The 19,537-nt window shown below is 31.2% G+C and overlaps 2 protein-coding genes across 3 annotated transcripts; both read right to left on the minus strand.

The window, feature by feature from the left end:
• Window positions 1-1,642: 1,642 nt before the first annotated feature.
• Window positions 1,643-4,775, minus strand: LOC148615168 (uncharacterized). Of its 2 annotated transcripts, none has more exons than XM_088589819.1 (3): window positions 4,650-4,775; window positions 2,528-2,768; window positions 1,643-2,285 (listed from the first exon to the last, which is right to left on the minus strand). In XM_088589819.1, the coding sequence occupies exons 2-3, from the start codon at window positions 2,766-2,768 to the stop codon at window positions 2,101-2,103; spliced, it is 426 nt and encodes a 141-aa protein (XP_088445945.1). In that variant the 5' UTR covers window positions 4,650-4,775; the 3' UTR covers window positions 1,643-2,100. The 2 variants fall into 2 exon arrangements, with proteins under 2 accessions (XP_088445945.1, XP_088445944.1); XM_088589818.1 differs by lacking the exon at window positions 4,650-4,775 and adding an exon at window positions 2,958-3,115.
• A 6,285-nt stretch (window positions 4,776-11,060) lies between these two features.
• Window positions 11,061-13,171, minus strand: LOC148615169 (uncharacterized). Its single transcript, XM_088589820.1, has 3 exons — window positions 13,007-13,171; window positions 12,225-12,468; window positions 11,061-11,743 (listed from the first exon to the last, which is right to left on the minus strand). The coding sequence occupies exons 1-3, from the start codon at window positions 13,067-13,069 to the stop codon at window positions 11,553-11,555; spliced, it is 498 nt and encodes a 165-aa protein (XP_088445946.1). The 5' UTR covers window positions 13,070-13,171; the 3' UTR covers window positions 11,061-11,552.
• Between the last annotated feature and the right edge of the window lie 6,366 nt (window positions 13,172-19,537).

Below are 19,537 nucleotides of genomic sequence, written 5' to 3' on the forward strand. Positions count from 1 at the left end.
GAAAAGCATAGGCTCATCCTACCGATGCACCTGGTGTATACCAAGTTGTTAGTGGAGTCCATTTTGCTTATTAATTCCTTAGTTCTTGTTTAGAAAAAGAATGATAATTGTGAAAGAGTAATCAAGGGAACCAATATTCTAGCGGAAATCAAAAGAATGTAATCTAGGGAAAAAGACCAGACATGGAAAACACACACACAGAGTAAAGAACATAAAATAGCCAAAAATAATAAATACCAAGTAACAATAGTAAATTAGCAACTCTGACTCCACTAAAAACTGAGAGCATGGACCAGGTGCACCGGTAGGGTAAGCTCATAAAAATTCAAGTACAGTGTAGATAAAAAGGAAAGGAAAACTATGACACGTTTTCATGGTGCAGACGGATACACCGTAACGTAACGATCCGCAAAACGTAATAAATGCACCAGCGTATAACCTTAATACAAAATAGTAAATACTTTCAGGGATTTCCAAAAAGGTCTTCAACAAGAGTGTAAACATATCTTTAAGTAAACTTCTGAAAGGCTCCGAAAACAAAAGTAATAAAATCCACGGTAACAGAACGATGATAATTCTTCCAAAACAAACTAAAAAACAATCTCCTGAATTCCTGAGTGTGAAGAGGCGCGTAAAATCTGCGGCTAGGTTGAACTACCTTTGAAAGTCCTTAACCCTCTCCATGTAATGTAAGGTCAAACATGAACTGTAACTACAAACACAGTGTATTAATTTAGCCTATTTGTTTTTCTGTCCATTTTCTTGGTCTAGTCTTTGTCGCAAAATTATAGATATTATGTTTCTCATTCTAATCATGGTCTTTCTTGCTTTTATCTTCAAACGGGATTGTATAAAATTTCTATCAAGTACTACACATTTGACATTAGGTTAGTCCATAATATATTCCAATCATGTTTGGTTACACATACATTAATTGTTCCTAGTATGACAACTTACTACTAACTTGACATAATTTTTTTCAGACAATGCGCAGACAGGCACACATCAGTCTGTTGGTTTTATACGCTTATTAGAATTTATTTTATAATTAAAAAAGATAAGTCTTCTACGCATTTGACCTTTTTTGTTCTTATTGATTCGGTATCTTGTCGTTTTAATTATTAAATGTACTATTGTGGTTCAACATAACTTAAATTATTGTTGTGTGCTTAGTGCTAGACTTCTTAGTAATTTCGTAGCGCCTCAGTTAAATCATATGTATACCCCTAATTATAGCTGACAATGTGTGTTATTGAAGGTACGAAGAAAAAGTAGCATCGCAATAATTTAATTGAAAAACCCTCTTATTCGACACAATTGTATTTGATTATTTTATTTCGATTCATAGACTCATTGATACGTGTACTTTCATATCTTCAACTACATTTTTTTGTGAATGAAACCTCATGGCACAAGAAAAAGAAGAGAAAAACAATAAAACTCTAACAAAATCTTCTTTATTTAATCGTATTCGTTACGATATATTACTTCACCGATCATCAGTGTAAGTATCATGTTCAAATTTCCTATATCCTATATTATTGGGTTTTTAGCTAACAAAAATACTAGACAGTATTTTAAACAAAGTTCCACAAAACTATTAACCGTTTTGATTACAAAGTAAAATAAGTAAAAAGCTAAGTCAGAGTTGTTGTTAATTTTTATTACGTAACAAATTCAATAATTGTATTCAATGGCAAACGTCAAGTAAAAATACAATGCAATGCCAATCACAAACAACACATATTGTAATGATGACATTTTATACATAAATACACTAAATATCAAACGTCTTTCCTTTACGGAAACAATGAATTATTCATTTTATACAATTACGTTCATATTGACAGTTTTTTTTATCGATGATAACAGTTCTTTGGTTAGTATAATATCATATCAACAGTCTGAAATATGCTTCCAGTTCAGATTTTTAGTGTTCATTGCGTTGTCTGAAATCTTGTCATTTCACGAACTTTCTACTTTCTGTCTTTATTGTTTTCCTTTCACGAATTACAGTTGCAACAATGCGATTGTAATTCTTTGCAGTTTCTTAGGAAACAGTAAGAAATGTCTGTCATAGCTTTTGAAGCATATTTAAATTCAAACAGACAGTTCTGACTTTGAGAGTTTCCAGACACGAATGTTGGTTTTCAACAGGTCCTCATCACATAAATCGGGGTGTTTTACAGTTGATAATGACGGTTGTCGTGACAGCTGTGGAGAGCAAGGACATGAGTCATAGTCACTTTCGGAATAATCACTTGAATCTACAGAACACATTGATCCTATAAAACAATAACACTATATTTAGTAAAATGTAAAATGAGTTCAATTAATTTTAACGTAAAACATCAGTTCTTCCAAGCAGTAAAACCCAGTAGAAATGTAATGTGAGATTCGTTGATAGTTCCCTGTTAAAAGTTTGGCTTCAAACATATTTTCAAAATGGACCCCCCCCCAAAAAAAACAAAACAAAACAAAAAAAAAACAAAAAAACAAAAAACAAAATTATTATACAAAAGCTCACCCTCTAAACTTTTGGAGTAAGATCCAGAGTCATTCAATGACGACACACTAAGGCTATTCCGATTGAACACTTCTGTGGTCGATGATATAGGTAGTATACAACTTCTAACATGTCGTCTTTGCTGATTTAATTTTATATCTGAGTGTTTCTTTGATCCAGATTTATATGTTAGGTTTTTTATAGTTGTGTTTATATTCAGTAGTTGTTTCATCAATTGAACATCCTGGCTTCGTAGATCCATCTGAAAGATACAAATTAAAAGGCAACAATATACACTTGATATTGTGTATAATAATCGATTTTTTTACAATAATCCTGATGAAAAAAATTTGCATGAATTATATTTTATTTCATTTTAAATATTTGTACAGTATACTTTTGTTAATTAAATAGAAATTAAATCACTAAAGTATAATAGTATTTATCTCACCATTTCTTGTTTCAGAGTATTTAAAGCCAAAGTAATTCTATCATCAACGTTTTCTATTCCCATGTTTAAAGTTTAAAGTTTGACTGTAATACTGATATCTGTCTGACGTTGATACCTGTTTTATACCGTGCTAAGTTCGTAATCGCTTGAACAATTCCGACATTACCACGCACAGCACTTCAACACCTGAGAGATTTACAGGTACATTGCACCTGACTTTGTTAGAGTTTATCAACGTGTATGAATTTGTTTTTATAGATATTGTGGAATCTTCAGTTCAACGATTGACCAGACAAAGGTTCTGAAAGAATGTGGAATGCTTTAATAAAGTACCCTGTGAAGCTGATAATAACTTATCATATTGTCCATAAAATAACTTTGAAACAAAACTTAAGAAGTTAAAATATCTTTGTCTTGTATAGTTTCACACACACTCACTGTTATCTTAAACAACAATTATACATACACCAGAGAAAAAATATCTTCCTGGTGTAAATGTTGTTGCAAAAAATTGGTTTATTCAATAAAATTGGATATGTTTTTGATTTTTTTTAAAAAGTTTTTAAGTTTTCTTAAAATGATCTTTTATTTATTAAATCTACCTTTTTTATTTCTTAAATCTCCTAGTTTTTAGTGGAGTCCGAGTTGCTCATTTACTTTTGTTACTTTGTATGTATCATGTTAGTTACTTTGTGTGATTGCCTGTTTTCCATGTCTAGTCTTTATCCCAGGGTTACATTCTTTTGATTTCCGCTAGAATCTTGGTTCCCTTGATTACTCTTTTATATACCTTTTTACACGTTTTAATGAATTGTTTTATGATCGGACTTTGATCTCTTTTTAAATGCTTCATGATTATAAAAATGTTCTTGCCGTGTTATGGCCTTAGTCACCGAAACGGCATTAAAAAACAACAATCAATTAACCAATCCTGGTATAAATTGTCATATTAGATGTGGTTCAAATGAAAAAAGTAAGATTAAATAAAAGTTAAAAAAAATGTTAATATGTAAATAAATCGACTATCTTTATTTGGTTTTCTGAAACATCCTTTCGAACGTATGTATAATCTGAATCTAAACAAAAATATAGAAAAGTTAAACTCACTATCAAAATATCAATAATTCTAGGTCGAGCATTTGGTAAGGTTTCCATTTATATTCTTTAATAAAAACAAAGTTTAGATTTTAGCCTCCAAAACAATTGGCAAAAATTATTTGAAAAAATACAAAAATGCTTTTATTTTTTTGCGACAAACTGAACCGTAAATGAGAGATATAAGGGTACCTAAATATCGTACTTGTGTTAATGAGTTAGAGGATTGCACCTTGGTAGTTGTATCTGAGCCAACATACTAATAATTTAAGCTCTTCTTTTCAATAAACGCACTCCCAAAAGTCTGTGTTAAATTACTCTATTTAAGTTCTAATCTGATCCACCTCGATTTGGAAATACGAAAAAAAAACATGCAGACAGTGGTATGTTTTTCCACTAACTGATATGGTGAAACCTACTTAATACTTGTGGTAGGTGAAAGCCTATTTATTGTGGGTGTTAATTCTGTAAGGGGATAAGTACATTTAACATCATACCCTTATAACTGGTGCCATAATATGACAATTGTCTACACGATAGTATTAAGTTCATACTAGAGGAAGTATGATGTCGCCAAATAAAACTTATGAAACAAACCTTTAATGAATACGTTCCCCATGTAGATCGAATATTTATCTTTGTCACGTGTTAACATACATATAAACGGACACTCCACTGTTGTTGTAAGACTCCCAATGGTTGAAACAGTAACATTGATATTTTGTATTTTGATATCTTTTGTTGATTGTTCGACCGGTCCTTCCTTGCAAATTTTCATTTTCATACATCGTATTAATTACATATACATGTACTATTTATGTAACATTTGTAATGCTTCTATTGGATAATGTTTATATTATCACAAAAATGTCATTATATCATACTAAGAGGGCCGAGGTAGTCTTTGAAAACGTACTGTATCAAGTTATGTAGTCGAGCCATGCATAATAATAAATATTTGAAATAGAGATACCCTCTATTGGTCAGATTGGAGGAATTTCGGCCTACGAATAAAACCTAATAGGTTGTAATATGGGTGAACTACGGATGTGAAATTATATTCAATAGAAATCATCATGAATGGAAGTCAAGAAGCATATAACAGACCCTAAAAACTATTTTAACAGCAAGTTAAATAACTGTCGTATATAAAATGGTTTTGTCCTGATGGTATATCAATTTGCACCGAAGTTTTAACTTTAACAGAGATTTAAGTACAAAATTTGTGCATTGTCATATCAAAAAGGCACACGAAGACGAAGTGGCGATTAAACCCAGTCTGCTACCCGCAAATTTCACACAAAGGACTTTGTAAAGAGTGATTTAATTGAAATTCTTCTACTGCAAAGTCATCCAGTAAGTTTTCAACGAAGAATATTATAATACCGTTTTATTACAAGTTTTGTTATCAGGACAGTCTACCCCAGGAATACAGTATATTAGATTTCGAGCAATATTTTATATGTTTTAAATAAAATAGAAAAATGAAAGATTATTATTTGACTTGATTAAAGATATTCAAAATTAATAAGTACAAATATAAATATTGCTTTACAAAAATTGTAAAAAATTAAATGTAAAACAAGTCAACAATAGAACAGCAAAATAAGTTAACAATAAAACAAAGGGACACAACGTGCTCACTCGTGATAAAACAATATGCAATTTGTGCCTAAGCAATTGCACATCGATATTTTTTAATTGATGAAAACGAGTGCGTCAATTCAAATTTAATGAATCAAATTTAGTAGATGAAAAAAAAGTGGCAACAAACTCTTAAACTTAGAGTAACAGTCCGTTGTTCTACCCCATGGTGAACTACAATTAGTATAAAAAAACATGTGCTGTTTCAATTGAAAATTAATTTTTGATGCTGTCATATATTGATACAATAAGTGGCTTGCAAGGTTGTTCTGACATTAGGTATCAACGTTCCATTTTAATTAAAAGATTAGAGTTCTTTCTGTATATTTGTTTGGATAGTATTTATATAGCCTCCACCAAGTACGATATAAAAAAAATAATTAAAACCGAATTAAATGGAAAAATAGATTATTACTGTAAGATTGAACTTTGCAAAGAAATATCTAAAACCTAAAATATAAGTGACAAAGATAGGTTAGGATTAAATCATGTATAAGACAACTTTTGCCATCAACATTAATGCCGACCATGCTTATTATTATAACTATTTTGTCTGGCGATTAAGTAGATAATAAAACAAAATGTGTAATAGTCAACACAAATAATAAAAGTATGTCGTGGAATGATGGAACTTTCATGACGACTCATCATTAAATCTGTTCTCTAACCGATACTTAAAAACATGTTTTTTTTTAGATTTCGTTATAAAAGCATCTGGATCAGAAGATGATGTTCTCTTGAAATTCAGATAATAGTGGACTTCTCCTCTTACCATTTTAATCAACATTACATTTTGAACATGACCATTTGTGACCCTTGATATGTTTGTTCTATACGGTATGCATATAAAATAAATAGTTTATGCCTGAAACTATGTGTAAAACTTTACCTAAAAGTTTGCCTTAATTGTTGACGAAAAGTTTTTAATTCGTAATTGTACATAATTCACAAAGAGCAAAACACAACAGTTTTAATAAGTCAATAAAAATTGAAATACAATACTTTAAAATGAGTTTACCCAGAAAAAAACAGCGAATTACATATATCGGAAGAAAAAAACGAAACATATCGAGTTAAAATATGCATACAATCAATTAAAATTGTTTCATACTGGAAGACGGAAATGAGCCCTTGTGTTGGTGCCACAATTGTTTTCAATTGTTATTCTATATGGTACTCATAGCAATCGTGTAATAATTCTGTCAAGTGCGTATAGTGCGCAGAATTGTTTTACGGACAGTAAACAAAACCGTTAAAGCTGTCGCCTTTCTTCAAATCATATCGACCTTTAAAAGTATCTATAGTCTAAGTTTTAGGATGCAAACAAGTATGTAAACCTTCTAGTCTACAAACATGTCCTTAGATAACAAATCAACTGTCAAGTATCGTGCAGTTCAACTACAAAGTGGATAGATAACATTTATATCAAAGACTTTGTATCCTTCCCGGAAATAATGAATTGTAAAGGAACCGGGGGGGGGGGGGTGTTACTGCGCTATAATACCTGAAAATACCTGCACCAAACCAGGTCCATTGCCATGGTTTCCACCTTTTCGGGTTTCACCTTGAAATTTTTCTTTGTTATACGGACTATTTGATTACTGCCTAGGTTTTATCAGTTTAATAATTTGCTACATAACTTCGCTAAATCAAATGCCAATTTAACAAAGTTTTGATTATCAAGTATACCTTAAAGAGTTGAATACTGATTTGACTTAACTACATGTATTAATTATCTACAAAAAGATCTAGATTTTACTCGATTCCAAAGAATCAAGGTTGGTGGTTATAATTTCTTCTCCCTTTTTGTATCCATTTAAAAATGGGTGTACTATTTAAAACCTTGGTAACGGTTGTATGTCGCTATTTCAAAGAGGCAGAGTTAGGTTTCTTTAATCTTAAATAATCATATTTAGTACAGTATATTGACACGGTTATTTTTTTTCCCTAAAAGTAAGCATGTCAACAGAAAACGTCGTCCTCAGTATGCAAGGATACCTACCATACGGGAACAACATAACCATGTTTTCAGTTTTTATATTTTAACTCGATATGTTTCGTTTTTTCTTCCGATATATGTAATTCGCTGTTTTTTTTTCCTGGGTAAACTCATTTTAAAGTATTATATTTCAATTTTTCTTGACTTATTAAAAATGTTGTGTTTTGCTCTTTGTGAATTATGTACAATTACGAATTAAAAATTTTTCGTCAACAATTAAGGCAAACTTTTAGGTAAAATTCGTAGTTTATTTGTACTTCTTATTACGAGAAAATATTTCCTTGATATGAGTACGAAAGAGTAATCAAGGGAACCAAGGTTATAGCGGTAATCAAAAGAATGTAATCCAGGGACAAACACCAGACATGGAAAACTGACACACACAACAAAGAACATAAAGTAACTAAAATCATACATACAAAGTAACAAAAGTAAATGAGCAACTCGGACTCCACTAAAAACTGGGAGCATGGACCAGGTGCACCGATAGGGTAAGAGTCCTCTGCTTTTCTAGAAACACCCGCCGATACTAGATCAGTAAGTGATTTTTATGGTGAAATAATTGATTTTGATTTATACGTACAATATTGAAAGTTACATAATATACCACAAAGAAAGTTTTTATTTTAATAATTTGATTATAAATATTGATAATGAACTGTGTAATCATGCAGTGTCATGGACTTTGCAATTGGTATCTATCTGATTATTATACAATCTCTTTATTCGTGCACAGGTTTCTTTTTCATTTCGATCAAAGCGTTGTTGCTCCCTTAGAGCGATTATATCTGGTTGAATTTTAATTTGAATCAGCACGATGACCAAGGATTTTTCTGAACGACAAAGAGGCATTTAAACATACCAAGGATTAGATTTACAAAAGGAATATACAAGTGCATGAAATTAGATCAGATATATCTACAAATTACGAATATTTTGTCTCTATATGTTTTGTGAAAGCAAAGGCAAAAAATCTAGGTTTGCTTGTGATTTATTTGAAATTAATTGAAAAAAAAAATGAAAAAAAAAAATAATCAAGCAAAGTCTGAAAAGATATGACTGATAGGACCAGGAACTAATCACCAAATATTTTTGTTTTTTTTTATAATTCTGAAAACCTTATATCATGCATGTGTTAGGTAGTTTGTGAGAAACCAACGAAGCGTAGAATATCCCAAATACGACCATACAAAAGAAAGCAATAAAGATAAAAAAAAAGATGTGGACAATACAGATTCTGCAATGTCTTTTCCATATCCTGATAGTTTTTTTCTTAGAAATTGAAGGTTAAATAATACTAGCACTATTGCAAAACGACAAACGCAAAGAATTTTCATTCCGTACCGTTTAGTTTTTAATCACGATGCGCTTTTGTCTATGAGGTTTCCATCAAAGCAACTTACAGCTTAAGCTCTCTAGCGCTATATTGACTTTTTCAAAATGCCCAACTTAATACTGATCAGCATTTATTAGAGGTTTGTGTACTTATTTCGTCAGCGTCTTGTTTGTTGATCTCCATCTATGTTACTTCACAGCATTTGTTGTTAAATTATCAGGTTAAAAACTGATAATAACATGACCTTGAGTATCCAGAATTTTCTTAATTAGCCGTACCAATGCACATATTCCAGGATTTATTTTGTTTTGGAGTTGCTTAAAAAGTTTTGCTTCCTGATTGTATACCCAGTTTTTTACTGACTTTTTTTATTTTGCATTTGGATATCCTTATACCCCAGCGAAACAAACTTTAGATTATTTCCTCATTCAAAAGAAAAAAAATCATTTTTGCATTATTGTCTCCCCTTTGTTGAACTATGTCTTGATATTTTTTTCGTTTTATCGGTTTTACAGTTTAAAAGATAAAATTAAATGGATGACACGTTTATTAGAAGCATTGACAAATGTATTGTAAATATTTAATTTATTATTAATGGTAATTGACTTGATAAAAAGCTAAGATAAAACACCTAATTAACATCCATTAACGCACGTATATCGATATTTAATATAAAATGTAAGATAAATCTTAAAGACGGATGGATGTAAAAATGATGCACTTAAATATATCTGTCCAAATAATATATTAAATATTTAGAGGGGGGAGGTGAAAACAAGGAATTAAACAAAACAACCAATACCAAAAGAGCACAGCAGCAATCCTACTCCTTCATATTGTCTTATTGTAAAAAAAAAAGGGACAAATTATCTACCATCCCATCTGAATCGTGTTCTATACATATCATACTCAATAAGTTTGAATTAAGTTCCTTGATTCTTATCTTTTCATACACTTGTCCATTGGCGGTGTACCCTCTCCACACGTTCGTTTGTCCGTCCGCCCATAATTCGTGCTATACGATAATGAAAACAAAAACGCTTTAAAGTGTTTTAATTATATTAGTGTTTGTAAAACTCAAGTGGTGTTGAATATGTTTTTTTAATATAATAATAATAATATGTGATTTTAATTTATAACTCTGCCTATAAATCTAATTCTTTCGTCTTAATCTGTTGTTTTGTTGACATGTTAACGACTTATTTTAAGAGCATATTTGTTTAATTCATAACTATTGGTAATAAGAAAAAATACACTTGCACTAAGGTGAAATCAAAATCATGTAGTAAATAGATAATATAGAAAATGAATACTTGACGTATGACTTTTTAGTAATACAGAAAAAATTGAATTGTCCTAACATGGGCAAGGTGGTAAATATTTACCTGCTCTTTTAACTGTTTTCTATGTCATGTTATTTGGTATACACGTGGAGAATTGACGTGTGAAATAATATTCTTATGATACAAATGGACATAATAATTAGTGTAGAATGTATGAGATATCTAATTAACATCCATTGACGCGTAATAACCCGAAATGTATATTTGTTTTATAACTCTTCTGTTCGAATATCAGAATAGTAAATGCACTATTTGTAACATCAACAAATATATGAATATTACACGACTAGAGAAGCGAATCTATATATACCAAAAAATATGACAAATAAATGGAAAGATAACTATATGAAATGATAAACACTCCATTGCAAATACCAGAGGTATTTAAAACAATTTTAATAATAAAAGAACTTCAATCCTCCTTGAATTTCACTACCATTTCATGGTAACAAACAACGTTGTAACCACCAGTGTTTAACTTTTTAAATAAAAGAGTGAATTACAACTCGTTTTTTTAAACTGTGTATTAATGTTTTTTACGAAATATTTTCTTGCACCATTTTAATCTGGTTTAAGTGTTGATAGATATTATTGTTTCCATTAAAAAATCTTGCTCATTTATTCAAGATTAGGATTTTAATTTCTATGTATTCAGCCTCAATCCATGTTAAACAAAAAAAAAATGGTTACAGTATTAAAACATTTATTCCTTGAAACACCCGTAATTATGTTTAAATCGTCATTTCTTTAGTGATTGTCACTACAATTAAGAACATGATCAACACATTCTCTATAACAATTCCTCCTTATAACGCCATATAGACATATAGAAGTTGTCCATCAACTCCTTGTTCTAACGTACTTGCCTTGCTGTAATAACTCAAACAGATGCTTGTCTAGGGTGCACAATAGAAATCTTTCACAGTTATCATAATCAGACATATGCTTTTTAGTCACACTTTTTCCTCATTGCATTTTAAAGATTGTCCCAAAGTAGCATAAGTTATTTTTAACAGTTGAGTTCAGCCTCTCCATAAATCAATTATGAAATCAACACACGAATTATCACATAATATTTATAAAGAAGATTTCAAATAATTTTGAACAGTCTCTGGCCGATGTACTTTTTCTGAACTTTGACTCAGAATCTAAACTTTAACTGAAATCTACAACCAAAGTCATGCGTTTGAAGATGGCTGTGATAATTTCCATACTTTAATATTGGTTTTTAACAGATCCTCATCACAAACGTCACTTTCTGTGTCTTTTATAACCGGCAGAGACGGCATCCTGGAGAGTTTAGGCGGCGATCCACATGTAAATGAAACATCCTCTTCACTCTCTGAAAATGTTGCTAAATCTTCGGATCCTGCAAAATAAATGCCAACAGTTTTACTTTCATTAAAATATTTTGCTTTCCATATCTTTCTTATTATGTTTTGAAACATGTTTATGAAGATAATAAGATAATGTAATGTTTATAGTTTAAATGACTTTTTAAGGAAATTTGGGATCCACTTTGCCGGTTTCATACTTTTATTTCTGAACTTTCGCCTTACTCAATAAATACATGTATCAATATGCATTTTTTGAAGGGCCCTTTTTTTATTTTGAACAGGTTATTTTGTATAACCTGTACAAAAATTAGAAACATTTCTTATAATATAATTTCTAATTGATTCCAGTCCAAATGGGTTCGTTATCAAAGCATTATTCTGTTCGATATCATATGACTCGCGGACTACGGACAAATAGACGTTAATGACGTCACGGTATCAAGCCACGATAAATAAACTTTCCTGGTTTGCTTAAAGAGAAGCAGCCAACCAGAGAGCTTGTCACAAATATACCTTCTAAGCTGAACGAGGAGCCCATGGTCTCTTCAAACACTGGTACACTGAAACTTCTATGGTACTGTTGTCTATTAGTTTGGTTCGATGCTACAATCTGTAGATTACAGCTACTGATACTACGTATGGGTTTACAGGACATTATACCGTTAGTTGTCCTACTATCCTTAGAAAGGTTTTGGATTGTTTTATTGATATTCAGAAGTTGTTTCATAAGTTGAACATCTTGACGTCTTAAATCAACCTGAAATGTTAAACATTAAAGTTGAAGTTCGATTCTATACATATTAATGACACAATATGAATTAATCTAGGTAATTACAAAATTATTGACAAAAAGGGCATTTGTAGCTTTGTTTTTTTTTTTGTCTCTCTTTCTTTTTTTTAAATTTTTGTTCTCTTTTTTGTGTTATTTGTTTAAATTTGTTTAAGTTTTACAAGTAGTTTTTTTTTTGTTACTGAATAATACGAAAACCAATAACATTACAAACATATTCATAGACAAGTGGGACAAATCATATTTTCATTTTCAGTGAAAGTATAGATATCAAAGGTTGTATTTACTAGCTGTTGGTTAAAATATAAGGATAATGTTATGGTTTAGCTTGCAGTGATATAGCCATCCATTTTTTTTTGTAGTTTTAAAGTTGTTTCACTTGTAGCATATCGAGAATTAATTACAAACTAGTATAGTTCGTCGAGTGGTCTTGTATGAAAGTAGATGTCTTCTACATAATCTTTAAAAAATATACAAATCTTTAATAATGAATATTTAAACTTACCATTTCATTCCGTAAAGTTTTTAATGCCTTTGTTATTCTATCATCCACATTGTCTTGTCCCATTTTAAACTATGTTACAACACTTTCAATGTTCACCTTTCAGTAATATATTTTACATATAATTGAAAGTTAAATGACGCCTATATATGTTTATATACATGTCTAATGAATATCCGTCACACAATTAATTGAAGTACTACGTAGATGCGACAGTATATTAACGGCGTTTTTATTGGCTGCAAGAATTATTTTATCTTTTTTTGCTGAAAAGATTGGCTTATACTTGTATGGTACATAATAAATACATATCATCATATAATTAAAAATGATAAAACATTTGATATTGATAATAAAAATACCATTTCAGCCAGGCTGATAATGTACTGGAAAAACAGCTGATGGCCAAGTCTACTGGATATTCGGTTCTGATGGTTCGCGTTAAGTTCATGATTTCCATAAGTTTTGTGATGATATCATTGCTTTTGGGTTAAAAGGCATTTTATTTAGCTTAAAATTAGTACAAAGTGGGCTATTTCAGCTTGTTTCACGTCAATAGCTTTTACACCATTGATTTTGCATTCAAAAGTATAAAAAGAATATCGTTATTTTAAAGTAAGTACAAAGCGGGATAATTTGTTTAACGGTAATTGTTTTCACTCAGGTTAAAGTTAATACTCTTAACAGTGAGTTTAACACCTTTTTCTCTTTCAAACAATGTTTAGTTAGAAAGCAACATGGGTACAGTTACAAACATTACATATTTGATAACGACTAACTGTATAAGATTGTATTTTCTTCCATTCTTATTTTAATAGAATAGACACTCAAGACACTGCACTTGCGTCATGCTTGTCAGTAAAACACCTCCCGACCGGTTTAGTTAAATTGATGTTTACAGGTTTGTCGGTTATGAGAAAGGATGTTCATGCTATATTTATCCCGAAGTTTAAAGCCACTTTTCCTATTGCAACCCTATCTCCATTCATTTACAAAGCGATAAATTTAATTTAAGTTTGTCAAATTACAAGTGGTGGGTCTCTAATCACATTATGTTTGATAAAATGCAATTCAAATATTTGACTTCTCTCTAATGGCCTGATAAAAGAGAACGATTAAATACTCAAAGAACATCTAATTTTAGTCGAATCATAATTAATGAAATTTATTTCAGGACATTAAACCCTTGTTTGCATCCTGGAGATATATTTACGACGCCAGTATAGATCGGCGCGGTGAAATATTTCCTACTACATATTGTACAGAAAAGTACATATGTATATTGTCGTTATTAAAAAACTATGCTGTTTACAGTGAAACAAACAACTTTATTCAACATCTACAATCAACAAACAAGATCCTACTCGTATCGAGTATATGTTCTTCTAACTGGTCTTGAATTTTCCATCAGAAGAAAATTTCTGATTTGTCAGAGACTGAAAATATGTCTCTTCAATTTAGAGTTTAGAGTAAATAAATTAAGAGTTAAAAGTGAATTAAAAAGAGAAAAAAATTATGAAGATAATCAAGAATACTCTAAGGCACAGAATGTCATTTACAATTTGGTATTACTCTTTGCGATTTGTTCCGTTAAAAATTCACCTAAACTAGATGAAGTTTCGATAAACAGGAAAAAATTATTTGTAATCCAATTACTTGTGATTCATTTAAACATGTAGTGAATAATTGTAAGATACTCTCAAATGTAGATAAAAATACGATGAACTTCAATATAACACAAAGTCCACATATGTTAAAATGGATTGAAATCATCAAACGAAAATCGTATAGACATAAAAACTTTGTAAGATTTTACAGAAATATATTTTCTATTTAAGAATAAAAAAAAACCCAAAAGACTGAGAAATTTGTTTAAAAGAAATAACATTTGATGAATGAATTTCTAAATAAAATGTCTTCATGTACATAATTCATGCGACGTTATCAAATACAATTATTCTCCAATTTGTCAGTTCAAGGTCACATGACTACAGCACTGTTGATAAAAACATTTGATAGAATATTTGCTTACAGTAAAAAGGTCGGAGGCGAAAGAGTGAGCTCATTTGCAATATACACGTACAACTTTGACGAGTTAACCGATTAAATATGATAGAAAAAAAGCTTTCAGCATAGTCAGCAAAATCTTAATTGAAATAACGCATTAGCAAGACCACGCTTCTGATTATTTTGCTGAAGTCTTCATAGTATATATGTTATAAGAGGTAAAAGAAAGACAATGAATATGATAATAGAGAAATTCTGAGGACAAGCAATGAAGTAAAAAAATGTATAGAACGTAAAATATTTAAGGAAGTTGTTAAAGATGCTAGAACTCTAACAAATAGGCTTCTTGAACAGGGTTATGTTGCTACATGATTGAAGTCATCACTACAGACGTTTTATGGTCGTTATCATGAACTCGTGGATCGTTATGGTGTATCCATTAGCACCATGAAAACTGATTTATTCAACGGGTGATAGTTTTCCTTCCCTCGTTTGTCTACCCCGGACTTGACTTTTTATGAGCAACTCGGCGGGTGTTTCTAGAAAAACAGAGGACGCTTACCCTACCGGTGCACCTGGCCCATGCTCCCAGTTTTTAGTGGAGTCCGAGTTGCTCATTTGCTTTTGTTACTTTGTATGTATGATTTTGGTTACTTCATGTTCTTTGTTGTGTATGTCTGTTTTCCATGTCTGGTCTTTGTCCCTGGATTACATTCTTTTGATTACCGCTATAACCTTGGTTCCCTTGATTACTCTTTAAACTTTGGTTCATATGGATAAAAAATGTGTTATTTCAACTGTTTATAATGTTTAAATAGATTGTTAGAATTTCCGTCCTGTTAAGAAATAAGAGGAAACGACAATATCATCAAAATCCTCTTTTTATATACCATGTTTCCATCTATCGTTTTGTATGTTTGGGTCTTTCTAATCAATCTGTAATGTCTATTCTTGACCAATAGTACGGTTATTGAAAAGGAAGATACAAACTCAAAAAATAAGATAAAACAGAAAAAAAATAAAACAGAAAAAAAGCTATGTAAAGAAAATATGGTAGAAAGACATTTCTTCGAAGTTTTCTTCGATTTCCTACCCCGGGCTTTATTATTAATAACAATATGGAACATAAATGAAGAGCAATCACGACGAAAAGGAAATAAGAAATATCAAGGCAAAAGGGCAAGGACAAAGCATACAACAACAAAATGGAATTTAGAGTCCACAAAACAATGGAAACAAAGATAAGAACAGGAAAACGTCGTGTACGTTATAAATATCACCCATCTTATTGCTCATGTCAAGTTTGGTAAACAAGTGCGGGAATAAAAAATATGACAAATGGAAATTATGAATTTGTAATGAAAACTAACATATCATATCGATAACCTTATAATAGCGTTCATTAGGTTTGCGTGAAAATGCCAACTCTCCGCGCAGCCTTACTCCAAATGCTTTTTTGTAAAGTAAAATTTTGCGGCGTACAAAAGTGTTAGAAAAAGACATGAATCAAGGGGAATCGACACTACAGAAATGTTAACTGATTCTGTTTAACGTTTTGTGATAAGTTCAACTTCTTTAGAATTCTTGTATGAAAAATGTTTTGCGGAGCCTGTGGTGGTCTTAATCTCAAATTTAATTTGATAGATAAACCCCAAACCAAAGAGAGTTCAATGACAAGATATCATCTGTGTAACAAAGGGATATCCATAATCCATAAACAAAACCCAAATATGCTCCCATTTTTTGGTTGAGAGCGAGTTGCTCATTTGCTTTTGTTTCTAAGCACGTGTTATATTTTTTTTTATTTCATGTTCTTTGTTGTGTTCCGTTTTCCCTGTCTGGTTTTTATCTTGGACTATATTATTTTGACTTCTGCTCGAATCTCGGTTCACTTGATTACTCTTTAAACAATTAATGAGATATTGGTTTTTATGAACAACAACTTCAAAATAACAGTCAAAGGGGAATAATTGCTTTTTGATTAAACGAAAAATAACAAACAAAATGAAAGAAACAAGAAGAGAGGCTATACACATTTGATTGTACAATTTAATGATATGGCCATTGGTAATTGTTTTTTCTAACGTTCAAAATAAGATATTTATACGTTGTCACAATGAATTAAAACACGATTTTGAGAACTTAAGGAGAAAAGGAAAAAAAAAATAAACAATTATAGAACATACTAAAGAAAGTGGTGTGATATCAATGCTAAAAGGGGGAGACTCTACAGTTACCGATCTAATTAAGGCGTAACAATAACTTAACTGTTGATTAAAGAAATAATCTGTTTAAGAGAATATTTAAATACACGAAGGAGGCGAGGAAAGGGAAGAGTTTATGGGAACAGAGGCGAGGAAAGGGAAGAGTTTAGGGGAAAATATAGTAGTTTTTAATGATAACAAAATAATAATTATGGATAGGCATGTAAATAGCTGAAGATCAAACTACAGTTCCTGCTTACAGCTTCTAGTTCAAACATGAAAAAAAAACCAGTAGAACGATAGTATATAACTGTATATGATAAGTTTAGGTACTGAACGATTTAAAATTTTAAATTATAGATGATCTTTGGTTCTAGGTAATTTCGGTTTGGTAGTTTTTTAGCCTGATATTTGAAAAGGCAAATTTGAGATGATCTTGAAAAAAAAAACAAGAAACAATAACAAACACTGTAGAGAAAATGAACTATACAAGTATGGAAGAACTTAATGTTTTTGTTTTTTTTATTTATTCTGTGGGAATGTAAGGCATGGAGTTCGTTTCAACCTCAAATCGCTCCAGATCGTATTTTGTTCCACGATTAGGATTTGCACTTGGTTGAAATCCTGGAGATCGTGGTTTGGTAACCTAAAATGTTGACTTATTGGAAGTGAGGGCTTTTTTGTAAGGTCGCTCCTGTTTTCATTTAAACGTATGTGAAACGGTTGTTTGAATTCGCCAACATATTGGAGATCACAGACGAGACAACGAAGTAAATAAATCAAATTTGCACTCTTGACCAATTACATGCCATACTCTTGCAGTTTACGTTATATTTTATATTTTGTAACGTTTCCCCGTGACCGTGATAGTAAGTGTTGACGATCGGTGCATCTGTTTGCAACATTTACAATATTTGTCACCACAGGGTCGACTTCACCTGGAGATAAGCTGGGCTTAGATATTTCTGCCCGTACTAACAGAATACGCAAATTGTTCGGCTGTCTGAAAGCAATCACAGGTGACTCGGGAAGAATTTTGAATATTGTCGGATTTTTCTCGACAGAGGCCCAGTACTTACGAATGGAAGTGTGGCTTTTTTTAGACAATGGTGGTATGTAAGGACACAGGGAGTTCTTTCACATTTTTTCTTCGCCATATACTGTAATATGCTACTCCTTAAGATATTATGAAATTTTCGGAACCTTCTTCGATGGTGCTATTCTTATATCCCCTTCTTCTTAATTGCTTTAGTTGATCCAAATGCCTCTTAAAAGATTTATTGTTTGAATTAATATGCTTTAGCCTAAGAGCTTGACTAAATGGTATACATTTAGCCAAGCTCTTAGGCTAAGACGTTATTACGGGTGATTTAAGAATCTCTCCTTTACCTCCTTGGTGAAGGTCAAAAATACCGTGAACTACGCTACATAAATTGGAATTATAACTTTAAAATTCTTAAGAATGCTGTAGGGGACTATGCAAGAAAATGAATAAAATGAGAACAAGAAGACTAATTTGTGGTCAGAGTGGGCAAAAGCTGTGAGGTCTTCAATCTTGAAACATATATGAGTTCTAAGTAGGTATATGAGTGCCAATGCTACATCATTTTTCAAAGATGTTGATGTAGCCAAAACATTGTCTACGATACATGAAAAATATGTACCAGCAGACAAAGTCTGCATTACATTTAATGCTTATCGGATTAAACGTAGAAAATACTAGCATTAATAAAACATACTTCTATTACACTCTCCAATGCAAATACGAGATGATGGAAAACCAAAATCCGTTCTGTCCTTTTTTTGTCTCCCTACTTAAGACGAAAATTGTGATCTACCCTTCATGTACTGGATTCCAAAATCCACAAAAATTTATACAAACAATGCTACATAGCTGGAACTACAAAATGTACTACGAAGTCTCTTCGAATGTATTAACTTCCAGCTGTCAAAGATGGTCTTCAGCCTCACACTTGTTACTCTCATAGTGATATCAATTCAATGTGGATCCTGAAAATTCATCTGAAAACCCTTAATGCTAGATTATTATCAGAATATGATAGCATCAAGGCCTAATATTTTTCAACCCTTTATTCTGCTATTCCCAAACTCGGTTAAAATCCAGACTAAAAAACATTAAGCATCCTTGTTATTTAAAAAACAACGGTACACCTGTATAAAAATACGTAAGACTTAGCAGAGATTGTAAAAAAAACTATTCCAGATCATCTTCCAAATATACTATAGAAGATGTAGTAAAAAATGTTGCATTTTTTTTTATAGACAACATATTTGTCCAGTGTGGTGGACGCAGTTTTCATTG

The sequence above is a fragment of the Perna viridis genome, chromosome 6, assembly GCF_037379345.1.
Source record: "Perna viridis isolate PV_CMFRI_1.1 ecotype Kerala chromosome 6, ASM3737934v1, whole genome shotgun sequence".
NCBI lineage: Eukaryota > Metazoa > Mollusca > Bivalvia > Mytilida > Mytilidae > Perna > Perna viridis.